Genomic DNA, 26,969 nt, shown 5'->3' with positions numbered 1-26,969 from the left:
TAAGGGATGGGGCGGGCCACCCATTCACGTGCACTGATCCACCGTCGGACCAAGTTGCGTCTAAGAAGCAGTATTTGACGAATACGTGTAGAGCGGAAGCTATAGGTGGGTCCCTTGGCATTCGGTCTGTGCCTTATCTAATGTGTGATTGTTGTAGATCTAGCCATTGGTATGCAAGAGAAGTAAGTATACCTCTATCAGATTGAAGTTGGTGACTGATCATCGACATAGTGGATGCGCATTGACTGCTGCATATGCCATCGGTGGCGTGTATCCTGATGGCTCCGGGAAGACGGGTTATTCTGCCGAAATTGGGCTGTTTAGGAACAATTGTAAGCAAGCCTGATCATGGCAAAGGGTCATTGCTGACAAGGAATGATGTCCAGGGGGTATGATCACTGAATGTTGCAGCGGATACATTGGCGCATCTGCAGACCAGTGGAATTCTTTGGGTTTGCAAATCCAGTAAGTCATCGTCTTGCAACGCAACACGTAAGAAGCCCCGTGGAACGTTCGAAACTGACTCCTGTCTGTACTAGCAACGACGACAACACCGGCGTGAGGTGTCAGAAAGAGTGTCGGAATGCGATGGGCCTGCCCAAATTCTTCGCTCGCCAAAGGTAAGTTCGTATTTGCTTTGATGACAATGAGTTTGGGTTTGCCTAAACATGTCTGCTGACAATTCATCCAGGGCTGGGACCAATGATACGAGTGCTGGCCAGCCATATGCTGACGCCATCTATGGCACGTACATGAGCTTCTTGCAATCGGACGGCGGTGTACATATGTCCGATGGGATGGCGACATGGTATGATATGTCAGGCATGAAATAAACTCATCAGGCTGTCGCGCAGCGTCTGTCCGTATGTAAATAGTCAATGCAAGACAACTGTCCGTGTGCTGAGCTGAATCAATCTGCCAGCATCTTGAAAGAGGAGCTGTGAGCGTCTCCTCAGTACGTCCATCATTTGAGAGGTAGCAGCGACCTCTTCCCTGGTGTTGACCGACTCATCTATTATCTTACATTAAATCGCCCATGAAGATAATTGGATAGTGCCAAGAAGTGGAATGACTTTCGTCCGATTGTCGGTGGTGTAAGAGACGTAGGACTCTTGGCTGCAGATGAATTCAGCTTCACACACACTAAACCTTCGACCACCACCAAGATACACGACCTACCTGCTCGACGACCATCGCTTCTAAAAGTAGCAGACGTGATCTGCTAGCTGTGCAAGATGACCGTTGCAAGACTATCATCTTGGCACTGAAGAAACTCATTTCGCCCCTCTTCACACATCCATCGCCCGCCTCCCAGACTACATCATCACCCACCCCACAAACCTCATCCTTACAGAAAAAGCCTCAGGCCATGACTTCGACATCACCAACAGCGAAACCGGCCAAATACTCTTCATAATTAGAGGCTATATCGACTTGGGCTATGCTAGTAAAGAAGTCTTCGACAGCAAGGGCCAGCCTATTTTCACACTTGGCAAAGAAAGTAGATGGAACCCGAAGCAGTACTGGCTCGAGGCACGCGATATCTCATCATTCACCACCGTCGATTGGAGCTGCAGCAGTACGTCTCCTTTTACCTTTCCCTTCGCCCAGCCCCCGCCTTACACATGACTCGCCAACGCCCTTCTTCCAATCCCTCAAATACTAATACCGCCCATCTCTAGCATCAGCAATAACAAAATTCCACTTCGTAAACTCAGCGACCGACCAGCCCGTCGAGATGTGCATGTCCGCCTCGTACTTCTCTCGCTATGGTGAATAGAATGTTGGGGACGAAGTTGTCGCGCATGTGTTCAAGGATGCGTGGACTTCAAAGGCTATGTGGAAGGCGAAACAGACGAATTATTTGAGTGTTGCGGAGGGGATAGATATGGCTGTTGCGCTTGCAGCGTGCTTGTATCTGCATAAGAGGGTTAATGAGGGGATGGGTGGGTAAAAAGGAGGGATGTGGGGGGAGTATTGCCATCATTGGAGCGAGTCGAAGATTGGAGTCGTGGCTCGAAAAAGCGTTCATGGATTGTTTGTTTGTACTCCCAGAATATTGGTGCTCTGATTCAGCGGCACCGAGACATCCGAGTTCCACAATGAAATCAAGGGATGAAAGGTCCAAGTGAACGTCTGATGTGCCCCAAAATCAACTTATTGAATTTCTCTAGACCCTGTGAACGTTGCGAGAGCGTGAGATCACATCAGAATACATTACCCATCGAAATAACTATTGCATCCGAATGTATGAGGATATGCTGACGGTAACTCAAAGGATGCAAGAAATGATCGCAGGATTTCTCTCACGATAACAGCCGGGAAATCTCTCGGCCCGAAATCTTGGCACTTGGCATTCTCGTTGCAAATGTCTTACGGTCCTCGGTGTCGTCCAACCTAGACACGACTTCATCGCAGCATTATTGCAAGTAAGCCTGTCGGCCAGTTGATTGAATCACTGGCCACCATTTCTAGCAATGCCTCAGCCATGCTCTCATCGTGTGCTTGAGATGGCGCGCCGTGGCCTTCGTGACGATCGAGGGCCGAAACTCGTCCATCTAGCTCTAAATGATTCCCACAAAAGAATGCTCTGCATTTCGGCAGGGGTCCCAAGCAACCCACTCAATCTGAGACCTCCACCCCAGCGGTGACTCCAATCCCCGCGGCGGCTATCGAGCCTGAGGCGTTGAGGAAGCCAGCAGAAAGAGACGAGCACCGCCCACACCACACCTAGTCAGTTCAAGGGAACAATTCGCGGATTAGGGCATGAACAAGAGCATGTTGTCTACAGTCACTGCATATGCATGGGTCCTGATGCTGGCTCGACGTTGGCTTGGAGCACGCCTGCGCTCTGCAGGTAGGCCCGGAGGTTCAACATCCTACAAGAGCTCAAGTTGCATTCAAGCCTTCATACATGTGCCAGGACTAGGCTGGACGAGTCAGCACGTGGGACCCACATGGCGTTACTATGACCATGCTCGCTGCAGACTCAGGTCCTTTACGCTACCGTCTCGTTGCGGCATTCGAGTCCACCAATGCCCTGGTATGATCGAATAGGCGATGCTGCGTGCCTATTCTTACTGCTACTCAATTGCCGACACCGAAGGAGAATCTATGCGAGTACTGCAAAGACATTGGTATTTGTCTCTCAAGGTGGTCATTCTGTGGTTCGCCAACCAGCTTGCCTGAAAATCCCAATTTAGCACATCTTTCTTTCTATGCGCTTCCCCACATTGCGCCAGGCTCTGCCAATTTCGGTGCCCCAAACATTTTGCAAAGTCCACGAAGTTTTAGTATACTGAGTTGATCTTACAAAAGCTTCACGTTTCATTTGCACCAGTCTTAAGCTAAGTACTTTGTTTTTCAGTAGAGCAAGCCCATTTTCATTCCTCTCATGTTCAACATGAAATCACTATTTGCAATCTTGCTCTTTGTCGCTTCTGTGCTGGGTCAGGCGAATGACTCTGCTGTCGTCCCTTCGGAACCAGATGGAGAGGACTCAATTGATGTCCCAGACTACTCAATACAGAATAAGACTGCAGCAGCAAACGGTCGGCTGCTGCAAGATGGAAGGTCTCTCCGCTTTCGCTCCTCCACTCGCGTCATTATGGGGAGTCGAGGAGAGAAGCTATATGCAACACTCATGCCAGCGAAGCAAATCCACGCCATCCTTACACACGCGAAACAAGATCTAGCGAGCTACCATGAGCTCTACTCCACGACTTTCTACCAATACAACTTTACGGATTGGGCATTCGAGGTGCGAGCTTACAACGACACTCCTATACCCTTCGCCTCCATCGCAGGGATCGTGCATCGTTTGTTGGTCCTCCTACCGGATCCAGCCACGGACGAACTCACCTTCGCGCGCGTCGGTCATCTACTCCGAGGCGATACCATCCTAGCTCAACAAGCATTCATCCCCCTCTCGCCCGACGTCGAAATTGACCCCACATATCAACAAATGCAACTATCAGGCGGCGTAGACAATAATCCTTTGGTCTATCAATTCACCCCCAACGGCAGCGCCAACGTCGAGCCCAGCAGCATCAACACTCGAACCCTCCTCAACTTCATAAACTCCACCGCACCCGCCGCAACCCCTCAACTTCCGCAAGACGACCTCGCTGTAGCAGAAGCTTCGCGCAACCTCACCAACTACCTCATCGGCAGTTTTTTAGTCACCTTCACCTACGACGTCTGGCTTGAACGCCCCGAAAATCGCCCCGTCATCGTAGTTGTGTCTCCTCCCCTCCTCAGCGCCGCAGTTTCCGCTTGGTATACTTCCATCTGCTTCGAATATCTCGACGACGAAAACATGCCCTTTCCAAATGCGCTGAACACTGCAGAGAGCACGGCCTGGATGAAAGAGTATCATGTGGGCCGGCTACTTCTACGCATCGTCATCCGCACGTACAACATTTGGACGCACGAGGATCACCGTCTTACGGTTATTGATATAGTGGAGGGCTTGTTGCAGGGATTGTGGGATCATTTGAGGGGCCTGCCGGTTGGGCAGAAAGTGCCCGTTTTGAGTGGACCGGTCTCGGTGGACGTTCCGGATCCGACGAACCTGGGGCACACGATTACGGTTAAAGCGGCAGAGTATAACATTACGGCGGCGGAAGTGGAGGCTGCGATTTTTACTGATGATTTGAAGTGATGCGTCTGGCTTTGGCTTTTGTCCGAGAGGCAGGATAGGCGCTTTGTACGTGTCTTCGATATCAGAAGGTGCGATTGAATTCTTGATCAGTCTGTGGAGCCCAGACCATTCAAGACATCTTTGCACAACGACTCCGGTAGATATATATACTGCTAAAATGCTTGAGTACTAGCGCTAGGGTTAAGAACCGGTCTGATGTCATCTTTGTCGCTCAAGGCTGAGCAGGCAGCACAGCACATTTCCTTCCTTCATTTTCCCTTCTGGCGACACTTCTGTCTGCTTCACATCTTGATTACCTTCCAGTGATGCATGCGCTATGGACGGAGTCAGTACTGTCGCCAATGTTGGGCAAATTGCAGGTGGATTGTTCAAGCTGATAGAAATTCTTCATAAAATACAGCAAGGAGGAAAGCAAAGGCTCCGTCTACTGACCAGTATCAGCTCGCTATGGACGGTGCTGACCTCAGTACAGTCGGCGCTGACTACCGAAGATGATGATATTGTGAAGGACTGCCCAGAAACCCTGAAGTCACTGTTCAACGACAATGGGGAGTTCAGCCAAGCTACAAGGGTATGGAAACAACTGGAAGAACGTCTCGAGCCGAAAGGGGGCTTGAGGGGAGTCATTCAAGATCTCAAATGGCCTATGACAAAACTTGACGTTGAGAGTTGGGTGTCGCAGCTGGATCGACTGGCAAGCACGATCAACTCTGCACTGACTTCCTCGACATATCTAGCATTGCGCGAAGTACAAAAAGACACTAAGGCCTTAAAGGCGGCGACTTTCGATCAAAACCTCGAAGCGTTACTAAGTTGGCTCTGCCATTCTGACTTCTTCAAGCAACAGGTACTACCATCTACTTAGCACATCGGGGACTTCAGCTAACAATTGAAAGCAAAAGTTGAGCAGCCAAGTTCACGAGAAAACCGGGCAATGGTTCTTGGAGACGTCAGAATTCAAGTCGTGGATCAATGGCACCGACAAAACCCTTTGGTGCGACGGGATCCCTGGAGCAGGAAAAACTTATCTGACTTCTATTGTGGTTGAACACCTGAGGAAAGTGCAACCAAACATGGTCCTTGTCATATACTGTGGCTACATGGATCCTCAGGACCAGAAAAAGGGTAATGTATTAGCGGCGCTTATCAGGCAGATGATACAGCTACATCCGGCACTTGCAGATGCCCTCAAAGAAAGATACAAAGCGTACTCGAGTCAAGGCAGACGGTTCTCGACTGAAGAACTTCATGAAATCTTTCGAGCGCAACTTGCGCAAGTTGGGAATACTTGTATCATCGTTGATGCGCTTGACGACGTTGCTGAGGAATACATGCGGTACGAAATTCTTGATACGGTCATCTGTAAAGACACAAACGTTATGGTCACTTCTCGCCCTCTTGAAATCATCAAAGCTCTCTTCGACTTCGATTGCTCATGCGACAAATGCCAGGATGCCACACCCAGCTTGTACAGGTGCAGAAATTGCATGGACCAATCAAATACCTTATGTGAGGCATGCTATGGCGACTTACCAGCGTGCGAGAATGGTGGTCATTCAAGGAATAGAATCTTTGGGGCATATCGACGAGAGATCGTTGCCCCGGATGCTGATATCCATAAGTTTGTCCAATGGCGCATCAATAGGTCCGAGACCTTGTCGAACATTGTGAGAACGAGGAGCCATCTACGGGAGAAGATTGCCACTACCGTTGTCGAACGCGCTGGTGGAATGTAAGTTGCCCAACGTTTGCCATCCCTACTACATAAGATTGAGCTAATTGATACGGCAGGTTTCTCCTCGCCAAGCTGCACATGGACGCACTCACTCCGAAGCGGACTCCTCGTGCTGTGTGGAAGGCGTTGGAAATACTACCTGACAGCATCGACGACACATACGATCAAGCAATTCGACGCATCAGACCATCCAAAGAAGACACAAATGAGGAAGATTCCAAGTATGCTATGCATCTGCTAATGTGGATGACCTATGCCCGACGACCTTTGACGACAGCAGAAATGGAACATGCTGTCACGACCTCTTACAGCATCTGGAACGCGACAGAAGACGCATCATTGGTGTCGGAAATCGATGACATCGATGTTGATGAAATCCTTAGCGCAAGTGAGCTGACCTCGATGTGCGCGGGGCTTGTGATCATCGACGCGAGCAACAAGGTTCTCTTTGTGCACTTCACGGCTCAGAAGTATTTCCTGTCTCATGCCGAGAAGCTTTTTCCAGATGCTCAGCTAGCTATTGCGCACTCTTGCTTGAACTACTTATCTTTACAACCTTTGCCACATGACATAGAATATCTAGAGCGGAGACTGGAGACTTACGCACTTTTAAAATACACTTGTAACCATCTTGGTCGGCACGTTGCTCAGACCGAGGCAGATGTATTGACAGAAATGGTAGTCGAATGGCTGAAAGACCAGGCGCACGTCGACATGGTGGCTCAGATCTTACGGCTCTGCGGTACCGTAGGCGGAGAAATGCCCCTGATTTTTCATCAAGGACTGCTACCACAACATCTCGCAGCATACTGGGGTCTTGAAGATATTATTTTCAGGCTACTGCGAGACCAAGACTACTCAGCCAATAGCCCATATCCGGGTCATAGATCTCCTCTGTCGCATGCCGCTTGGAATGGTGACGCATCTACAGTAGGCTTGTTGTTGGAGGCTGGAGCAGATCCGAATTTAACGTCGATGGACGGTAGCACTGCCTTACATTTCGCCGTTCAGCGTGACGAACAAGCGGTTGCTGGACTTCTTCTCGGTCATCCGGGGCTCAATCTGGCCACTAAAGATCGAACAGGTTTCACACCATGGATGTTGGCCGTGCTGTTAAGCCGCCACGCAATGGTAGAAATTTTTCTTCAACAACCTGGTTATGACAATATGGCTGAGAGATGTCGCGGCTGGACAGCGCAAGATTACGCAAAGTTCAACCGTGATGATGAGATGATCGAAATTCTAAGGCAACACTCTACAACATCCACGAAACGTAATCTAAGAGTAGAAGCAGCTTCGGCAGATGAAGCTCCAATTCAGCCTCGCGTAGATGACTCTTCCGACCGAAAGAAATGACTGTGGACAAAGAGAACACAGAGATGTGACAAATATTCTCCCTCCCAGGGCCTCAAATCCAGCTCGCCAACGCTGTTTGTGCCCCTATCACGACGATCTTTTCTTGCGTCCCCGAAAATTCTGCGGAGGGCAGTCTCTACTACCGTCTGGTGCCGTTGAGGTACGTGAGCACAAGTTGATAGGTAAGCTAATAGGCACTGCCTTCGAGATACTCAAAAACTACTGTAATACATAAGATGAGACATTGTTATCTTGCGAGCGTAAGCAGCTGAGGCACGCGGACACTGATAGTCACATATCTTTACGACATGGTATATGGTCGAACCTGGCGATGAGGAGTGCAATGACTAGGTACTCTACGAATCGAAGAGACGCCACTGCGAAGCTATGCCCAGAAGCTGGTGGATATCATGTCACGCTTATGCAAGGTCTGGCTCGAAGATCGTCGTTTCGAGTGCAGGCAGGGGCAGCATGGGCAAGCGACGATCAATTGCCGTGTCAGTTGCCATCCATTACCTAAGCTGACTTAGGTTGCACGAACCAATCCTACCACTCAGACACTCGCAAGCCATGCTCCCGTTTCCCCGCTGGGATCAGTAGTCTTCTAGAGACCTGCAGGAGCGTGCAGATTGCATAAGCCACCGCGACGGGTTAAGCGTTGGAAACGCCTGCCCACACGCAAGCACACGGGCGCGCCATGGCCCGAGCTCCGTTCCCTCGCAAGAACATAAGCATCCATAAGGCTTTGCCTAGCTGCTACTGTCTTCCCGAGACATTGTCTCACTTTTATTGCCCTAGCAGATATCAAAAGATTCCGTAACAGCAACATTGAGACTACAGCAGATGGGAGGTTCAAGATACCGATTGCTATCAAGATACAACTACGGGAAGTACAGATGGCCAAGGGAGAGTCTCTCGGCAGAGATGTTGGTGTTCCGTTTGTTTCATGCCACGAGTGTGGAGGGGGCACAGCCAATAAGGCTGCCTTGGTTGACTCCCCAAGTCGTCATCCTCCATGACCAACTTTAATGCCCGGACTTCGCTGCATAAGTGCTGGAAGGGTCGGCCTGGCTGCATATGCTAACTTAAAGTAACGGTAGACCATATGGCAGATGGTGGGCTCGGCGTTCAAACAAGGTCCATGTGCCAGGCACTGCTCATCCTTTGCACCAATAACACCCAAGCTTAAAGATGAGCTTCTGGGGTATTTTCTCTTACCTACCTATTGCAACAGAACCGGGGTGCGAGCTGTCTCAAAACAGCTCGACATGCCACACACAATGCATCACCCTCGCCGGTAATCACAACAAGCGGATGCAGGTGCATCGTCCAACAAAGCCCTCGGCGCGATCCACTAGATCTCAATGATAAAAAGAATGTCATAATTGTTTCTATCCAACGCTATCCGTCCCATATAACACCCTGACGTTCCGTCCCACAACCTCTGGTAGATGTCTGAAAAGGCTCCCGCATGTCTCGAATGACTCACATGTCCGTTTCACAGACCGGTATGAACATCTGAGGCGACAACCTCATCACCAAGACCACGAATGATCAACTCACCGCGCAATATGGACACCTCTCCACTGGTAAAAAGAGTCCAGGGCGTTGTGGGCCGACTAGGGAATGACCGTTTACAAATCTGCATTCTGGCAGCCTGCACAGCAGTTGCATGGGCTTACTGTATCGAACTCACTGTACTCACAATCTACACTTTCCGGCGACGATCGGGTCTCTACTTCTACTCGCTCCTAATCAGCTCATGGGGCTGTACACTGCACGCTCTTGGTTTCATCCTCAAATTCCTTACCACAGCACCTGCCGGCGCCTTTCTCCCATTCATTGAGATAGGTGCGCATTCCGAGATCACGGTTCCTAGCACATCGAGTATACTCACGTAGTCATAGGCTGGGTAGCAATGGTAACAGGCCAATCATTCGTCCTCTACTCGCGTCTGCACCTCGTAGTCCGCAAACGGCGCACTCTTCGCCTCGTGCTCTCCATGATCATCATCGACGCCGTCGTTCTCCACACACCCACCATCGTCCTCACTATTGGCTCCAACGGCCCTTCAGGCGCCCATTTCGCCCCAATCTTCAACGTCATGGAGCGCATCCAACTCGCCATCTTCTGCATCCAAGAATTCATCATCTCAACCATCTACATCTTCTGCACCGTCCGCCTTCTCAAATCCATCTACCACACCAAAACCCGCTCCGTCATGATGGAACTCATCATTATCAACTTCGTCTGCCTCTCCATGGACGTCGTCCTCGTCGCCCTCGAATACAGCAACAACTACGTCGGCGAAACCTCCGCGAAGGCCATGCTGTACGCCATCAAGCTGAAACTCGAATTCGCAGTCCTCAACCAACTCATGTCCCTCACCTCCCGCGGCCTCACAGAAGAGAACTACAACACCCGCCCCTCATTCACCGCGCGCGGTAACAGCGACCCCGGAGCCAGCCACGCCCCGAACGCCGCGGCGGCGTATCCCCGCAACGCGAGCACAACCACCACCACCACCCCTGCCGCTGGTATCTGGCGAAGCGGCCGCGGAGGAGACGGAATGCGGAATCGCACGCTCATCCACGACATCGATCCCCGCGCTGCGGATACACCGAAATTGGCGAGCTGGAAGAGCAGGAGGGTCTGGAACGGCAGTTTCTCGCGCAATGATGGCCGGGGCCGGACGTGGGGCGAGCTTCATCACGACGAGCGGGAGGCGGGGAAGAAAGGGGTGGGGGGGTTTTGGGGGAAGGGGGGTGGCCGCCTTTGCCGCTACCGTTGGGGAGGGTGAAGGGTAAGATGGGAGGGGGGGGGGACGGGAGGGAGGGGAGGGGTTGGGCAAAGATCAGATCGCGCGCACGCAGCACGTCGAGGTCGTTAGCGAGCCGAGGGAATTACCCGCCGGACGCGTCGAGTGGTGGGATCATGAGTGTGTTGCTGAAGGAGGTAATGCTAGGAGACATCATCCGATTCATGATGCGGGCAATCCGTTTGCGCCTGAGGGGGAGAGGGGGAGGAGCGGGTTGAGGGTTAATGCTAGGGGTGATACGGGTGGTGATGGGGGAGGGGGTAGGGGCGGGAGTGGGGGTGGGGAGGAGTGGAGTCCACGGCAGACTAGTGAGTCGAGGTTTGGAGGAGGTGGAGGTGGGGGTGGTGGGGGGAGAAGCGGGGGCAGTAGTCGGGATCAGATATTGGCGGAGTGAGAACTTAGAGGGGTTGGAAGGGAGAATAGAGTCTAGAGTTGGATTACCCCTGTCTTTACGGCGAATGATAGGTATGGGTAAATAGACCGGTGATGAGTCAGGGCGAAGGGAAAGGTGTCGGGGGGAAACGCTGGTATGGTACTGCAAGAACCAGTCTCGCTTGAAGCTACACCATGGGATTTCGCGCGTATGGGGAGTATGTAATAGCCCAGAAACCCCCTTTTCAAGTAGATAGAGATATTATATACCGAGTTGGTCCACGGGGGCTATGCTATGCTTGAACCCAACATTTTTGAACCTTAAGCTAGCGTGTTGTTGACCTGCCTGTCTGAAAGGGGTAAACCCACCCACCCAACCCCACCACACTCATTGAAATTGAATATATCTTATGGTATCCCGTAACCCCCCCCTAACCTTTTGAGTGTGGCAGAATTTTGTTCTTGATTGGGCCCGCGAGCGGGGTGTGTCCCGCACCCACATCCGTCCCCTGCCCTACCCTCTCGGTTTAATGAAATTCAAGGTGAAGTGGGATGATGAACCTTCTTTCCTCCTGATCCTAAAAATCCAACCCGCTACCATCGATCCAACACCGAGCCGAGTCCATGTGACTGTGTAGCTTTCCTAAGATGGGGGCGGGGCCAGGTTTTGGTGGGCTTGCTTGTTTTGATAGTCCTTGGGCATTTGGGGATGGGGGAATGGGGGGATGGGGTGTTGCTTGTGGGCTTCTTTTGAGCTTGTGGTGGCGAGTTGAGTGATGTGTTGCTGCTTCCGGAAGGGACGGGGCGCCGAGGGGGGGGAAGAAGGTGGGGCGGTGTGGTATGCTGATTAGCGGCGATGTCAGATGAGACCCTAGCGGGTGGGAATTGAGATGGGGGTGGTTGTGTAGAGCGCGTGGGAATGAGGAGTGTTATGCGTTGGTGTTGTCCAGGACCTCGGGGCTGGCGATCAAGGTGGTTGGGCGATGAGGGTGGCGGGAGGGGTCGCTTGAGGGAAGTGGGAAAATTGAATGGATGTCCGTGGTGAAGTCCCTGGTATATCTTCGCTTTCATAGTTTTATATGTTAATTTCGGTTGTTTTGTGAGAGTCTTTCGCGATTGTGAGTATGATGCACTTGACAATGGTCCCCCGGCTCTGGTGGCCTGTATGATGGGAGTGGCGCAGGGTTCTAGGTCCGGACGTTGACAATGTAGCGTAAAGAGATTGATTGTTAAACTGGGGGGAGGGCGGGAGGAAACGGAATGATGCGCCTGCTTGTATGTAGTGAAGAACAGCAAGAGCACGATAGGTGGAGGTATCCAAAGCTACACACTCCTGTGTGTTATAGATCCTGCAGTTTGTCCAATTAATGTATTTAGATCGAACTGTTGTCGGGCCGAGATGTTCAAGTCCTCACACTGGTGTCGATACAATGCAGCTGATGCAGATGAGGTTGCTGCCTTTGGCTTTCAGTCTGTGCTGGCAGAGCCGTTGCTGCTGTTCCTCTACCGCGGGTGAGAGAAAGGGGCTGGGAACGGCGAAAGGAGTTAGATGGGTGGCCATCTGGTCCTTGATTATTGCTATATGGCCTGGGAGTAAATGATGATTGCAAGTCGTGGTAAAATAGAAGTTGCGAGTAGCCTCATATTGTGACATCTACTGAAGGGGAAGTCGCATTTCCCGCCTGCGTGATCTCGGAGGTAGTCGATTTTGTATTTTGGTGATTGCTGCTGACCGACGACATTCGAAGATCAGGATGAAACTTGTGCGTCACGTTCGTCACTTGGTCAATGTCGTCTCGTTCTTGATGTGTCATCAATCCGCGAGTTCCGGGGAGAACAGTGGTGGGTCAGATGGTCGTTCATTAATGTATCGATCTTGTTGAGACGAGCTTAAGGAAATGAGGTCGTGAATAAGTCTTATTCCATTGTATTATCTGTCTCTGAGTCCAACCCCGACCTGGCTTCATCTGAGTCCCAGTCCGAATCATATTCCTCTGTATGGTCCATGTCCGAGTCGGACATAACGTACAAAGAATCTTCGTCGGTGTTGTCCTGCGTCTTATTCTCTAGGTTGTTTTTGGCGATCGGATACACCCCGGTCTGTCTTTTCACGTAGGGACAGAAGTCCACGGCATCCATGTAACCTCCGATGGTAAGTTTCAACACCCTCAAAGCTATTAAGTCAAGTTCTCTCAGATGTTGCGCTATGACTGCCCAATGGGCAAATTGATGATCCTCATCATAAAGCCCAAAGAGCCCAGTGGCAAAGACTGCTGTTTCCAATGTGGAACGATGGTTATCAAAGACCCGCACGACAGATTTTTTGTCGGTGAACTCAACTTGACTTATCTCTAGGTGCCTTAAATGTGGAAGTTTCTGTCTCCACGGAGGAAAACCCGTGTCCTTAAACATTCCTCTGAGCACCAACTTACTGATTAGCGGCGCCTTTCTGATGTAATCAAGTGTCGTAGAAATCGCCTTGTCGTGGTCATCTTCGTCCTGCGTTGGACTATATGCGCCGGAATCTAAATTGAGGCATTCAAGTCGTTCCCAATCGAGTCGAGCAGGAAAACCTTGAAGCGCGTTTATACCGGTACTCACCGGATGGGGCTTGGCCAGATCTGTATCAGGATCACTGGGAGCTTCTTCGTTTTCCGGATAGACGCTGAAGGACGATATTGACGACGAGCAGTCTTCAAGAGCGTCGAGAAGAATTGGCAGGGTCGCTTCCGAATCCCAAAAGTATTCTTCATGCGTAATGGCACCGAAATCGGATCTCAACTCCTTGGCTCCAATGATATGGCATGACAAGTAAACTTCAATATGACACAAGCGAGGTAGACGATTCAGAGCTTGTCTTAAAATCTGTGAGGCAATCTTACGTTCGTATAGCACGCTCTGTCCTTTGTAGTATTGGGCATACTTTGCCTCGTAATTGGCAACACGCATGAGATGTGAACCCTGAGAAGTCGTGTCTAAGCACAGTTCCTCCTCAGGAATGTCCAAATCAGGATGGTTCGGGACTGGTTCCTGAATTTGAAGAGTAGAGAACCGAAGTTTCTGGACATGTTGAGCGCTATTGAATTTTAGCAACAGTCTCGAACAGGTCTAGAATTCTAAGCACTGACACTCTTTCGTTATGTGACAGATCATGGAGCCTTTGAAGACTCTTCACTCCTATCCATACAGGTACTGCCTTGAAGACTGCCGGTGCAGCCAATCTAGCGAATTTTTTGCTTGTTTGGCGCAGACCGAGCAGGCCAACTTTGTGCTCGGGATATATGGAATGCTCTAGTAAGTCAATAACCCCAATGAGGATCTCTTCGGGTAGATGTTCCATCCTAGGGCCTTGGGGGTCGGGTCAGCCAGTAGCTGCTGACTTGAGTAGACTAGGTTCAGATCTATTGCTGCCTAATTGGGCCAGATTTGGCTTTGCGGAAGGGTTTCCGACAAGCGCTGTACGTTCAGAGAGGGTGGACCGATTGAAGTCGTTCTGTCAATGACCCAGCTTGCAATAGATATGTATCCAAGCGACTCTTGAAAGCTGTGTGTACCTCACTTTCAGCGCTTTGAGAGAGCAACGAAATGCGCGGAGTCAGAATTTGCGGGGTGAAGACGCGCCAAGTCGGAGATAAAAACTTAGCGTGAAATTATATCCGAGGCTTTCCCGTGCATGGCAACTTGCCATGATATATGTTCGTCGAGCATTGACATTGTCATCCAGAAGGAAGGCGCTCATAGAGATCCATGACCGACTTCTGTCCTGACAGAAGGCTACCAACTCAAAAGCCGATCGCTCAAAGCAGTGTCCTGTTCAGAGGGATGGAAGAAATTGCCATATCCCGGAAGTTGTCCCAGGTTGTCTATTGATTGAATGAGTAGTCGACCTCTCCCCTGTTGCAAAACAAAAGGCAGCGCCCAGTGATCTCGAAGCTGAGATTTGTGATCAGGCACCAAACGAAAGTTCAATTCCAATCTGCAACGTGAAGACATGCTGAAGCTTTAGCGCCGCCATGGGCCTACACCGGGAATCAGTATCACTCCATCGATCAGCTACAACCCTATCTCAGCTGGCATCCTTGACTTCAACGCCCAAACCAAAGTACCATAGGCACCTTTCCCCCTATCTTCCCTCATCTCCCCCCATCAGCGCTCTTCTCCGTCCTCATCTCCACCGCTCCATCCTCGCCCAGCAACTCCCTCCTGCCCCTCCCATTCCCTTTCCCCGCTCTACCACCACCAACCACCTCCTCCACCTTCCTCCCATACACCGTATCACTCACATCAAAACTCCCCCGCGCCGTCGCACCACCATACGTCCCCCCTCCCCCTTCCCTTCCCCTTCCCCCTCCCCAGTCCTTGCCTCAGAATCCACATACCCGATCTTCACACTCCCCGAATACTCCGAACTCGGCGCCCTCCTCACCCCCTTCCTGGCCCCTAAACCCATAGGCCGCGTCACAAGCTCCTCATAAGCACGCATGTGCGCATCATCTGCCCACGCCCCGCGAGTCTGGCGAAGCTCGTAATGCGGGGCTGTGCTCTGATAGGCGTGGTGATGGTGCTGCGTCGTAGGGATGGGCATGGGAATCGGGAATTCATCCGAACACTGCTGCAGACGACGCAGCGTGCGTCGGTGTCGGATGTTGATTATGAGCGCGTAGAGGAGCGTGCCTTTGAAGAGGAGACTGTAGGTTTGCTGTTAACATGCCTCGCGGCGGGGTTTTCTTTGCGTCTTAAGAGGGGAAGGGGAGGGGGTTGGGATGGAAGGAGAGGAATTTGGGGGAAAAGGAGAGGGAAGTGAACACGCACAACTCAATCACACAAAGCACGACAACCCAAAACCCGCCATTGACATTATTCCCCCCCGCCCTTGTCCCTGCCCCCGCCCCCGTCGCCGCCCCAGCCTCCACCCACGGCTCGCTCTCATAATCCAAATGCACAGTCGTCACCACAATCAAAACCACAGTCCACACGCCACTTTTCACCCCCTGTATGCCCAGCGCCGGGTTAGGACTGTAGCGATAGTTGGCGAAGAGCACGATCTCCAGGATCAGCAGGAAGGAGAGCAGGATCGAGGTTATCAGGAGGATGATTAGTGTGCTGTTTCTCCGCCCCCGCCGCCGGCGGTATGTCAGTGGATATTCTCGCGTGGGGAATGGCTTGGTGAAGATGGTTGCGCAGCGTAAAGTGGTTTGGGGTAGGGAAAGGGAAGAGGGAGGGGAAGGGGAAGGGGGGGAAGGAAAGGGGGGATATACAAAGTCAAGTCATCCCCCATCATATCCATGATGATGAAAGTCAGGAAGGTGAGTTGAGCCAGCAGCTGCAGCGTCCAGAAGGGGACCAGCACCGTTTTCAGCCATGGGTCGTGCGTGTGTGGCCGGTTGCGGAGGGATTCGCCTGCTGCTGCTAGGGCGAGCTCGGGGATCATGGTTTATTGCTTTAACTTGAGTTTGGGTTGGGGTTGGAATGGTGGAGAGAAATGATTATGGGGAGATATCGATGAAGTTCGGCGGGGTGAGAAGAAGCACAAAAAAGGGACTTTCAGCCTCGACGCAGCATCTTCAATGGAAGAAATAGAGAGACGGGGTCGGCAGCAACGAGGCCCCAGCACCATTAGAAGCTATGGTCTTGTTCAAGGAAAGAAAGGTGAATGCGTGCGCGATACGAGAGAATGAGGCTGTGCACTGAGACATCGCCGTCTCAAACCTGGCACGCAACGCGAGATGTTTCAGCCTGGCACATGTGGTGCTAATGATGGAATGGGACAAGTCTCCCGACTCGTGCGCAAGCGAGGTCGTTCAAGCTACGTTTTGGGTTGGATTGTGGTGGGTGGTCGGCTATATTTGGAAAGGGTCGCGTGCAATGATGGAGCGTGGTGTTTGTGAGCTAGTATAGACTACGGTCATTTTGAAAGACTATTGGGATGTGGCAAATATGGATAAGTGTCTGCTCAGTGGCATAAGAGATGCAGAAGTGGTTGAAAAGCTGAGGAGACTGTGCAGACTGCCCTGCTTTGCCTCGAAGGATTGCGGGTCATTTTGTGAAAGTCGAGGAAGCGGGCCAGATCTTTGTTTTTGACATGACATGACATGTCTGCGCCCGTTTCAGGCGACATGATAGGTAAGCTATGCTGATCCCAAATTGGATGTCCTCGAGATACGGGCTCCTTGAAGAGACTCCTTCAAGCGCAGCAAGGTACCATACTATGCTCGCCTTCCCTGGTGATCACTTATCGTCAGTGAATACTCGCAATCAGCTACTCTCTTCGAGCGGGATCGACATCTGCATGTAAGAGAGAATCTGAGGCGGTGCACTTACCGCTCTCCTCCCTTCGCTAAGTCCCAGCCGAAGAAAAAGTGGCCCAGGAAAGCTCCGATCAAGATACTGATGATGATGTAGCCATTGTAGTACATAGCCAGCAACATCACAATGTAAGCGACGAAGAATTGGCAGGTGTAGATGCATGCGCGGATGGTTTGCTGGAGGATACTACGCCATTGGCTTTGGCGGCCTGAGTTCGCGATGAATGTGTGGGGGTGAGGACTATGGCTGTGTGTCAAGGAGCTATCCGTACTGGCGATGGTTGTGTTCATGATCTTGCTTTTTCCGGCGTCCTGCGCGGTAGAGTCGGAGCTCTCGTCGTCGCTGACTTTCGCAGTGTCAACACCGCCGTGAGATGCGTCGCGTGCGACATGATGTCGGTGGCGGTGAGACAGAGGTGTATTGACACTTCTCGATTGGCTCTGAACAATGCGATCATACTCGCGTTGGACACGACGCAGAAATTCTAACATCATGACAAGGGCAATGACGCCGATGCAGGAGCCGGCGAACATGCCTGCGGATGTGATTTGCCATGACGAAGTGAGGAAGCAGGCGTCGATGGTGTTCCAGTTCCAGAGCATCTGAGACTATGTCAGCATGTCAATGCGATGATGTCGTGCTTTATATCCCATTTATTTGATGACTGGCTCATAAGAGAATCTAAGGTCCAGGGCATGATTGAAGAGGGATGACTTACAGAAATCTTGCATTCGCCGCCTCCTCCCATATCCATGCCGCCGCCCATGTCCATTGACATTGGGCTTGCGGTAGAGCTGGCAGCGGATATGGTGGATGACATTGGATCGGTGGAGCTCATTGCGGTCATCGACGACATTGATGACATATCCATTGTCACTATTGCTGAAGTTGCTTGTGTGCTGTGGTGGATCTTGTCAGATCGTTGAACGAGAGTTATTTGGAGGGAGGTCCTCCCTTATCTGTCGAAGATAATGGGGAAGTTTGAGAGTCTAAAAGTCGAGGCACTGTGATCCAAGTAAGTTGGTTAGAGCAGGTTGATAGAAGAAGGAGCGCGTTGACAATCGTGCCGAATATGCACGGGTAGAACGGCTCCTGCGTTGCAAGGAAGCCGATATTGAAAGCTCTCTCACATGCTCTCATTGTTTTGTGACCGTCGAAATTCATCAGGCTCGCGGGGCGAGAATGCGTGGGTTTGAGAAGGTTTCGAGCGTTTTAGGCCTAATTAGGTTAAGTGGGTCTCTTCAACGACCTCACCGCCAACTACTCCGCTGGTGCTAACGCTGGTGCAGCATCTTGTTTTGAGAGTCTCGATATGCCGATATATGGTCATGCTTATGGCCCATGATCTAGACTCATTCGGCCAAGCGGAGGGAAGCAAACGAGGAGATATCTTCCTAGGGTGTGATGCCATCCTAGACAATATCAGACAGTGCCCAATGTTTTGAAGATCTCTCTTCCTTCAAACTTCAAGTTTTGCAGTCTTCTCCTTCATAGAGCGTCCGATCAAAGTCAACAGCTCCAATATGTCGATGCAGAGCGACCATTTCAACGCAGCGCTTCACGATCTCCCCCTCTCCGATCGAAGATGCAAGAACGACAGCTGCCTCGCTTTCGAAGTGGCACACAATCTTTCTCAAGCTACAGTATCTTATTATCTGCAATACGACTATGGTTACTGGCTGTCGTGGTACTATGCCAGCTTTATCTTTATTTTCATGATCGTCTACCTCTTTGGCTTCTTGAGGCAGACTAGACGTAAGTCGGAAAGTGAGAAGCCGACGCTCTGGCACAAGATCATAGCATGCTGGCGTATCATGGGCTATCGTCGTCTCTCGGGTGCGCTCGGTGACAGGCTCGGTCTTCCTTCACTTGGCATGCTTTTGTTCCTGCTCGCCGGAGTGTTGACGATGACCGTTATGACGTTTGCGATACGTCCCTATTACCGAGGTCATCGTGGCTACGGATCTCCACCTCTTGCAATCAGGACTGGACTGATGGCAGCGTCGCTGACGCCGCTGCTGATTGCGTTATCTGGCAAATTCAACCTCGTCACGATGTTGACGGGAATTGGATACGAGAGGCTGAACGTCATCCATCGTTGGGTCGGATGGGCAATCTTTGCGTTAAGTGTTGTGCATACCATCCCCTTCATAGTCGCACCCTTGCGAGATGGTGGGTATGCGGCGCTACACCAGGCCTATTATGAGGCAGGTGCCTATGAGGTGAGATAGCCTGTCTGCGATCAGTGCTTTTGCTGATATCTCGAAGTACACTGGTACTCCACCATTGGCAATTCTCTTTGGTATAGTAATCTGCTCTTTACCATATGTACGACATCGCCTGTACGAATCGTTTTATTGGTCACATATCTTGCTCGGTGTCACGTACCTCGGGCTCTGCTTTTGGCATTTTGACAATGAGGGTGACTCATGGGCGTATCTCTGGGCCAGTATAGGGCTGTGGCTAGTATCTATACTTGCCAGAATGTTCTTCAAAAACCAGTCTTTTCTGGTGACGAGATCTTGGCCAACAGCGTTCCCGACAAAGATTTCCAGTCTGCCTGAATACGTCACCAGACTTGATGTGACTGTTCCTCGTGAAACCCGTTGGTCGCCTGGCCAGCATTGCTATCTTCGCCTTCCACAGTTGGCAATACTTCACAACCATCCGTTCACCATTGCATCGTCATCAATAGACGAGATTGATGAAAAGGATAGTCAGTCTCGTACCATGACCTTCTTCATCCGCGGCTATCAAGGCTTCACACGCAAGCTTTTGAACATCGCGGACGAGAAGGGAGCTTTGACTACTACTTCATGGTTGGAGGGTCCGTATGGGACAACTTTGCGAGGTGTTGAAGGCGGGTATGACAAAGCCACCTTGATCGTGGGAGGCTCTGGTATCACACTGTGTTTGTCATGGCTTGCGTATTTGCCTAGCCGGATGTCCTCAGCCACCTCTCAACTGGCGTCGATCGAGGTACTCTGGATTGTGCGAAGGAAGGAACACGTGCAGTGGGTGCACGAAGATTTGCGACGCGCGAAGCAGGCGGCTTCCGACACCATCAGAATTAACTTGTTCGTCACTCAAGAGAGCGAAAGCTCAGAACCCGCACTGAAGCAGGAAGAAAACTGGAGTTCAAGCTCAGAGCCCATCGATAGCTGCATTGCAGAAAGACCCTACGTACCGAAGCTACTACCGGAATTCCTGAGCAAAGGAAGCAATCTCGTCATTAGTATGTCCCTCATGTTGCCTCAGCGCTCTCATCAGCTGATATTTCTAGGCTGTGGTCCACAGAGCTTGATGACTGACGTCGCAAATGCATGTGCTGATGCTCAAAAGCAGGTGCTGAGGGGTGACATCTTGGAGATTGCATTGCACACAGAGACATTCAGGTGGAGTTGACAAGTCACCCCCTGCACTTCGGAGGGTGAACACACACACTTCAAGCCACTTGTGGTATGAAGGTTTGTAAAAGAATGAGAAATAGTCATGTAAGGTACTCAAAGAGAACTTCATTCGAGCCGTGATTTCGTAGTCTCTGAAGTGTCGTCAACTCCCGTCGCGTTTGCCGCTTTGGGAAGATTGGGGCACGAGGTCAGGGCTCGTGACTCGCCTTCTTCTGGACAGATAGCAAGTAAATCCTCCACCGAATCAGGCAACTCAATCTCCTCGTCGGGAAGAAGGAATGACGAATACGGATATTGATTTGAAATTGGGTTTTGGGGCGTGTTGGGAGTTAAAAAGACAGCGTCCCCGCGCATCCGACTGGATTTTAAATAGTCTTGAGAGTCACCGTGGCCGCTTCCTTTCTTCTCTCGAGCTTTCCATACCATCCTCAAGAGCTTTTCTCTTGAGAGACTTCGGCTTCTCTTCATTCTTCACCACTGGCTTTCTCGCCACCACAAGACAGTGTCATAGGCCTTCAAGTGTCATCATCCTCTTCGCACGTGTCTGTGGAGAGACTTCGGTCTCTCTTCACTACCATCAACTCCATTTCGCTCCCTTCTTTCTTCGTCGCACTCTCCACACTATCGACATGGCACCGACATCTTTTCTGTCCTTGCCAGCCGAAATCCGTCACAAAATCTACGAGTTCACCTTCACCACCGACTTAGGAGCCCCAGACGTCTGAGGCGCAAGCGGGAGTGCATCAAATTGCAGCCATCGATCAGAGAAAGCGGACTTCTTCAAATCCAAGCCAGCACCTTTGGCATTGCTCTGGAAGTACGAGACCTTTTTCTTGGCTCCAAAGGTCTATATTTGAACTCAGACATGCCCTTATTAAACTACTGTCATGTTGGCCCCTTGATGCAAAGCCCCGTTATTGACATACGGCCTTACATTCGCGACATCTCATTTGCACTGGACGACTTTTGGATCACAAGCGATACCCCTCACGGATAGCTAAGTAATTACCTTGGGCCTAATGAGCCCTATGAAATCATTGACTATTTCAATAATCGTGATGATGAATTCTCCCACGAGGAAAGGGCAGAAACTCTGGAAGCACAAGCCGAAGAACAAGCGGGCTTTCCTGACTCTTCAGAAAACCACGAAACTTCACGGCGGGAGACAGCGCCCTCGCACGTCTTGTCAAGGCGCATTCAGCAGCTTGAACAATACCCCAACCTCTCAAGTGTCGACTTCTTCGCTCCATACCCACGGTGTCTGTGCCTTGAGGACCTGGCAAATGAGAACTCGCTCATCAAAAAACTAGTGTCACTTACTCGCCCCTGGTCAGCAGAGCTTGGTACTAATTGCACATTCTCTATGTCAATGAAATGTTCAAACTTTGATAGTTCGACACCTGAAGTGCTTACGTATCGCTACTTCCAGATTGACGGAACGCATGCCGATCTTGAAGCCTTTGCGGAAACATTGTCGAGCGAAGCTTTCTCTGCAAATTTGCACATTGGGACGGGTTGGGATGTTCAACGCGCTGCGATAGAAGATGCAAGGGCATAAGAAGGTGAAAACGCAAAGAGACAGGAGGGAAGAACGGATTCGAGTCCTGTTGTCCGTAGGTACTGTACCGTTGAATGAGCTGATCCTAAAATGAGGCTGTAATGTTCAATATGAGGAACCGTTGGAACCAGTCTTTCCCCTGTTCAGGGAGTAGCACGCATAAAGAGAGCGTGCTGAACAGAGAAAAAAACATGTAATCTAGCCTCCTATTCATGACACATAGAGCAAAACTCTTAGCCTTTAATGTATGGGCGTCGTCAAAACTTCGGGTCCAACTATTACTTGAACTACGGTGCTGAAGCCTCGATGGCATAATCTCCAAGGTCTCTATGACCAGGAACGGTGCGAGATACATCCAAGCGAAGGCTGAATGCCAGTGAAGCCAAGAAGTAGCGGTCAGTTTGAAAATCTGAGGAAGAACGCCCACGCGGAAAATAAGCCTGCGAAATAGGGGATTATCCTGAAGCTTCCGCAGATTTGTCGCATCACGACCAACGTCTCGCGAGAGATGCAACCTTCTGACTATTTGTAACCTGGAAATACCGCTGCGGAAGCTGAAAGAGAGGTATAAGGATTCCCCAATGACGAAAGCCCCATCCGCGCCCCAGAAAACCGGGGACACTCGCAGGAGAACGCCAATTAGACCAGGTCTTGCAGCCCAGACGCTGTTTGTTGGCTGCGTCATTGAGTTGAGTGCGATTGGTGACAGAGCCCAGAAGATGCATGCTTGGCCAGGAGACTTCGCTTGCTTGACTCATAGAAGGGTTGTTGCTGTTTGAGGTAGATGTTGTAGGGATAGCGGAAGACATTTGGAGATGGTGCTGATGATGATGATGTTTATGAGATACCCCCAAGTGGAGATGCTAGCTGAGAACCGTGATGGGAGGTAGGATATGTCGAAGATTGAAATTTAGGTGTCAACAGCCACTTGGGTGATAGATAATTCTGCCTCGAAGTGCATTAGTGCGGAGAATCCAGTCCTTACAGCTCTATCTCTCTGCTTTCTCTTCATTCCCGCGACAGTAGACCAGTCATGCGAAGGCATGTGTGACTGCACGTTTGAGTCGATGATTTCTCGCTAAATTGGCCGGTATCTTTTCAGAGCTCTGGAAAGACATACCATACCCATCTACTTCACACCCCTCGTAGACACTCACACAGCCCACCCTCCCCCCCCCACCAGCCCCTTCCCCGGCTATAAACCCTCCCTCTTCTCTCTCGCCCCACATCCCCACCCCCCTCCCCCCTTCCCTACCCCCCGCCCCCTTAATCACCAGTATCAACCTCCAAATCCACGCCCCCCCATCCCCAATCTCATAATCCCGCAAAGTCAACCCATCCCTATATGGCCTCAACCCCTGCCTCTTAAGCATCACATCCTTCGCCTTCATACCCAGCTGATACGCCATCATCTTCTTCAGGTCGCCTATTGTGTCGCTTGGTAGGCATAGAATATGGCATTTTTTGCCTAGCCGGTTGGAGATGTGGATTTTGATTGGGGTGGTCGTGGGAGGGGAGGGAGGGTTGGCGGGTTGGCGGGTTGGGTTTTGGAGGTTGATGCGGGGTGGGGTGGCATTGTTGAGGATTTTTGGTCTGGCTCGTCTATATGGGTTTTCTTGCCACCAATCTGGCGGTTAGTTAAGAAGGTTGGCGCTTCGAGATTGACGACGTTGGGTGGACTGTCTTGGTATGCAGCCACTGTCTCCGCGCAGGCTCTTTGGAAAAGCCTGTACTCGCATCAATCGCAGCATAGAGCAAATTTATGATTCCCTTTCCTGTTGTTGCAATTAAAATGTCATCCTCTTGATTCATATCCTTTTTCATCTCCTTGAGCAGATTCTCGCCACATTGTCAACAATGTCTATGTAGGGAGTACTCTCTAGGTCAATACGCTATGAAAATCGACACATTCGGCTCACGCGAGTCCGCCACATTCTTTGAGGACCGCTTTGACGACGACCAAAAAAGCTATTAATTATCTGACCAGTAAATCAAAACTCAGCATTAAGGATGATGTTGTCAACTTAATCCATATAGATTTCACTAAACTAGTAATTCCTCTTTTTTTGTAGTTTAATTCTTAAAAAGGTATAATCTTAATAATATTTATATCTTTTAATTTAGTAAGGTATATAAGTAGAGTACTAGAAGTCTAGCGAGATCGACGTTGAGATTAATAATACTTGGCGAATGGGCGGTTAGTACTGAATTCTAAAGATTGGGGCCGAACAAATAGCTTAAGATTTTGATTTTGGAGTAAGAGGGACAAAAAGAGAGAGAGAGAGAGAGCGGGTGTACTATAATACGAATACGACAGGCTTTAGTCAGCTCGCGAGAATGACGCGCTTGTGATTACCCTAGCTTTTAGTGTGCGGCGGGGTCTTGTATGGTCACAATCTTTCACTTGTAGATATCTAAGAGCGCTATGAGTATTGATCGAATCAATCTAGGGCCCTATGACTTGTCTGGCTTCATTGCGATTTTGAGTATTCTGTATGCTGCCGGCTTTCTTCACACGACATAAGCTGCTGTCACAAGTCTATCAGCAGTATGGGATACCGGCTACTACTGCTGATCCCTCTCAGTCCAATACTCTGCATCGTGGTCATCCCCATGTGGATTTACGAGCGGCTCTTCCTGAATGAGCAAGAGCTGGTCGATGATGAGCCTAGAGCGCCACAGGTTTGTTACTTGGTATGGAGGGGATTTCAGCGTGGCATTGTGCTACTGACTAGTGTCCTGGACTGGCCCTTATGTGGCATTCATTTCTTTCACTGGGTCAGCCTCTTTGCTCTAGTCTTGTCTACAGAGCTGGTCAAGGCCGTCAAAGCCCAGACACTAGATCCTATCTTTCGGATCGTGGTACCTGCTGTCTATTTGGCGTGGAACTCCAGAATATACAGATCTCTACCCCAGGATACAAAATATATTCGTGTATTGAGAATCCATCACGGGCACTCCTCTTGCGATCTTCGCACAAACCTGGATATTCTGGATCTTGAGAACGACCACAAGGCTTACGATGCATTATCCTACGCTTGGGGAGGACACATCATGTTGCGCCGCCTGATTTGGGTCAACAATCGTCGCTTTCTAGTGTCTCATTCTCTACACAACGCTCTCAAAGAGCTTCGGCGCGATGACCAGGATCGCTATCTGTGGATAGACGCGATCTGTATCAATCAGAGTGATTTTTCAGAAAAGGGACATCAAGTTTCTCTCATGAGATCAATCTATGGCGCTGCGCAAGGGACAATCATTTGGCTAGGCAAAGCTACTATAGAGACAAAGTCAGCTTTCGAGTCTTTTGAGAGTATTGCATTGACGGAACCGACCTTAACGAATGATAACATTGCTCTAACCGCAAATTGGTCACCATCGCTTCAGCATTTGGTGCGCAAACGGTGGTGGTCTCGTATGTGGGTAGTACAAGAGGTTGTGGTTGCTAAACAAGTATCTGTCAGGAGTGGGCCTCATGAGATTGCATGGGATCTCATGTCAGTCTGCCTTCGACGACTGTCCAAATCCTTCAGTAACGCCATGGACTTTGCAGCAATTCAATTCCTGGACCTAGTTGCCGAGCTGAAGGAACAAAACACGGAAAGAAGTCGTGGACTTGTCAGCCTGGCCTGGGATCTTCGCGGGCGTAGCGCAAGTAATGCTAGAGATAAGTTGCTTGGTCTTGCTGGATTGGTGGAATCAACCTCAGCGAGTTTACCTAGAGATCCATATTCGAGGACACCGGATGAGTTTTTTGCTTGCTTCTCCGCTCTTCACATCATGACCAGCGGTAGCCTCGCTCTTATGGCCTTGGCAGAAGACCTTCCTACCCTTAGGAACTCATGGGTCCTCAATTGGGCCAGGTTCGGGCTATCCAATAAGCGAAATCGAAATTCCTCCAAACTGCAAAAGAAAGTTGTTTCAGTCATACCTCTATTACTACACTCGAAAGAGTTGCTGTGGACTGGCGGATTGACTAAACCGATAGGTGCGGGTACCCTGAGCGACTATACGGCGGCTCAAAGTCTCCCTGCGAGATGCCGGGAAGGAAAACCTCCTTGGAAATCAAATTTCTTGACAGGATGGCAAGAAGACCGCATAGCTAAGACCGCGTCTTTCTATCTCGATTCAATGCTGCACGTAGCGAGCACGATCAGAAGCTGGGAGAAATTCGCGGGCGGGCCATGGATAGATCTCTCGGACAGTCGACGTAGACGGTTTATAAATACACTGTTCGCAGGCAAATGGCAGGGCTCATTACCCGAGGAGTGGCCAGAGATGCTCGAGCAGTGGTATTTGAGTAAAGTACACAACCCTGATGAAGGTGCCGAGCATGTACCGGCTCTTCAAAGCATCGACATTGAAATGGACACTACTCTCCTGCCAGAAGGAGGTTCTAACGAATATCAGCTGGAACATCTGTTTGTCGCATGCTGCGTTCGTCGTAATTTCTTTGTCACTGAAAGGGGTCGCTTCGGGCTAGGTCCGGCAAATATAGGCGGAAATGAGCTTATCTGTGTTCTGCTTGGTTCTGACGTACCACTTGTTCTTTGGAAAAGATTCAGAAAGGGGTATAGATTCAAAGGTCAAGCATATGTTGAGGACATAATGTATTACAGAGGCAATCTTGGTGAGGATATCGAAAGAGAAAGAGTGCCAATTCAGGAATTCGAGATCTTCTAACGGAGGACAAATAGTAGACTTACATACTACAGTCTACTTATAGTTCGCTATCGCACTCGCGCACTAGG

General features: G+C 50.4%; 10 protein-coding genes across 10 annotated transcripts; 7 read left to right on the top strand and 3 right to left on the bottom strand.

Annotated features, from left to right (window-relative positions):
* Positions 1-171: 171 nt before the first annotated feature.
* On the top strand, positions 172-1,780 carry KY384_006283 (uncharacterized protein; the record flags this gene model as incomplete). Its single annotated transcript, XM_044814779.1, has 8 exons — positions 172-182; positions 232-332; positions 387-465; positions 540-620; positions 692-808; positions 923-940; positions 1,392-1,579; positions 1,683-1,780. 8 exons carry the CDS (start codon positions 172-174, stop codon positions 1,778-1,780), a joined length of 693 nt encoding a protein of 230 aa, XP_044667879.1.
* Positions 1,781-2,974: 1,194 nt separating this feature from the next.
* KY384_006282 (uncharacterized protein) lies at positions 2,975-4,663 on the top strand (the record flags this gene model as incomplete). Its single annotated transcript, XM_044814778.1, has 2 exons — positions 2,975-3,043; positions 3,371-4,663. 2 exons carry the CDS (start codon positions 2,975-2,977, stop codon positions 4,661-4,663), a joined length of 1,362 nt encoding a protein of 453 aa, XP_044667878.1.
* Positions 4,664-4,979: 316 nt separating this feature from the next.
* Positions 4,980-7,754, top strand: KY384_006281 (uncharacterized protein; the record flags this gene model as incomplete). Its single annotated transcript, XM_044814777.1, has 3 exons — positions 4,980-5,510; positions 5,560-6,395; positions 6,455-7,754. 3 exons carry the CDS (start codon positions 4,980-4,982, stop codon positions 7,752-7,754), a joined length of 2,667 nt encoding a protein of 888 aa, XP_044667877.1.
* A 1,918-nt stretch (positions 7,755-9,672) lies between these two features.
* KY384_006280 (uncharacterized protein) lies at positions 9,673-10,554 on the top strand (the record flags this gene model as incomplete). Its single annotated transcript, XM_044814776.1, has 1 exon — positions 9,673-10,554. The coding sequence occupies one exon, from the start codon at positions 9,673-9,675 to the stop codon at positions 10,552-10,554; it is 882 nt and encodes a 293-aa protein (XP_044667876.1).
* A 2,307-nt stretch (positions 10,555-12,861) lies between these two features.
* On the bottom strand, positions 12,862-14,284 carry KY384_006279 (uncharacterized protein; the record flags this gene model as incomplete). The annotated part of the gene is made up of 2 exons (XM_044814775.1): positions 12,862-14,020; positions 14,073-14,284. The coding sequence occupies 2 exons, from the start codon at positions 14,282-14,284 to the stop codon at positions 12,862-12,864; spliced, it is 1,371 nt and encodes a 456-aa protein (XP_044667875.1).
* Positions 14,285-15,223: 939 nt separating this feature from the next.
* KY384_006278 (uncharacterized protein) lies at positions 15,224-16,375 on the bottom strand (the record flags this gene model as incomplete). Its single annotated transcript, XM_044814774.1, has 3 exons — positions 15,224-15,632; positions 15,757-15,960; positions 16,203-16,375. The coding sequence occupies 3 exons, from the start codon at positions 16,373-16,375 to the stop codon at positions 15,224-15,226; spliced, it is 786 nt and encodes a 261-aa protein (XP_044667874.1).
* An 886-nt stretch (positions 16,376-17,261) lies between these two features.
* KY384_006277 (uncharacterized protein) lies at positions 17,262-18,070 on the bottom strand (the record flags this gene model as incomplete). Its single annotated transcript, XM_044814773.1, has 2 exons — positions 17,262-17,852; positions 17,969-18,070. 2 exons carry the CDS (start codon positions 18,068-18,070, stop codon positions 17,262-17,264), a joined length of 693 nt encoding a protein of 230 aa, XP_044667873.1.
* Positions 18,071-19,980: 1,910 nt separating this feature from the next.
* On the top strand, positions 19,981-20,788 carry KY384_006276 (uncharacterized protein; the record flags this gene model as incomplete). Its single annotated transcript, XM_044814772.1, has 2 exons — positions 19,981-20,485; positions 20,760-20,788. 2 exons carry the CDS (start codon positions 19,981-19,983, stop codon positions 20,786-20,788), a joined length of 534 nt encoding a protein of 177 aa, XP_044667872.1.
* A 501-nt stretch (positions 20,789-21,289) lies between these two features.
* KY384_006275 (uncharacterized protein) lies at positions 21,290-22,218 on the top strand (the record flags this gene model as incomplete). The annotated part of the gene is made up of 2 exons (XM_044814771.1): positions 21,290-21,379; positions 21,685-22,218. The coding sequence occupies 2 exons, from the start codon at positions 21,290-21,292 to the stop codon at positions 22,216-22,218; spliced, it is 624 nt and encodes a 207-aa protein (XP_044667871.1).
* A 2,550-nt stretch (positions 22,219-24,768) lies between these two features.
* KY384_006274 (uncharacterized protein) lies at positions 24,769-26,901 on the top strand (the record flags this gene model as incomplete). Its single annotated transcript, XM_044814770.1, has 1 exon — positions 24,769-26,901. One exon carries the CDS (start codon positions 24,769-24,771, stop codon positions 26,899-26,901), a length of 2,133 nt encoding a protein of 710 aa, XP_044667870.1.
* Positions 26,902-26,969: the final 68 nt, after the last annotated feature.

The sequence above is a fragment of the Bacidia gigantensis genome (genome assembly GCF_019456465.1).
Source record: "Bacidia gigantensis strain McMullin 20006 chromosome Unknown contig_249, whole genome shotgun sequence".
Lineage (NCBI taxonomy): Eukaryota > Fungi > Ascomycota > Lecanoromycetes > Lecanorales > Ramalinaceae > Bacidia > Bacidia gigantensis.
Note: the sequence above shows the minus strand (reverse complement) of the source record. Positions and strands in the feature narration are given on the sequence as shown.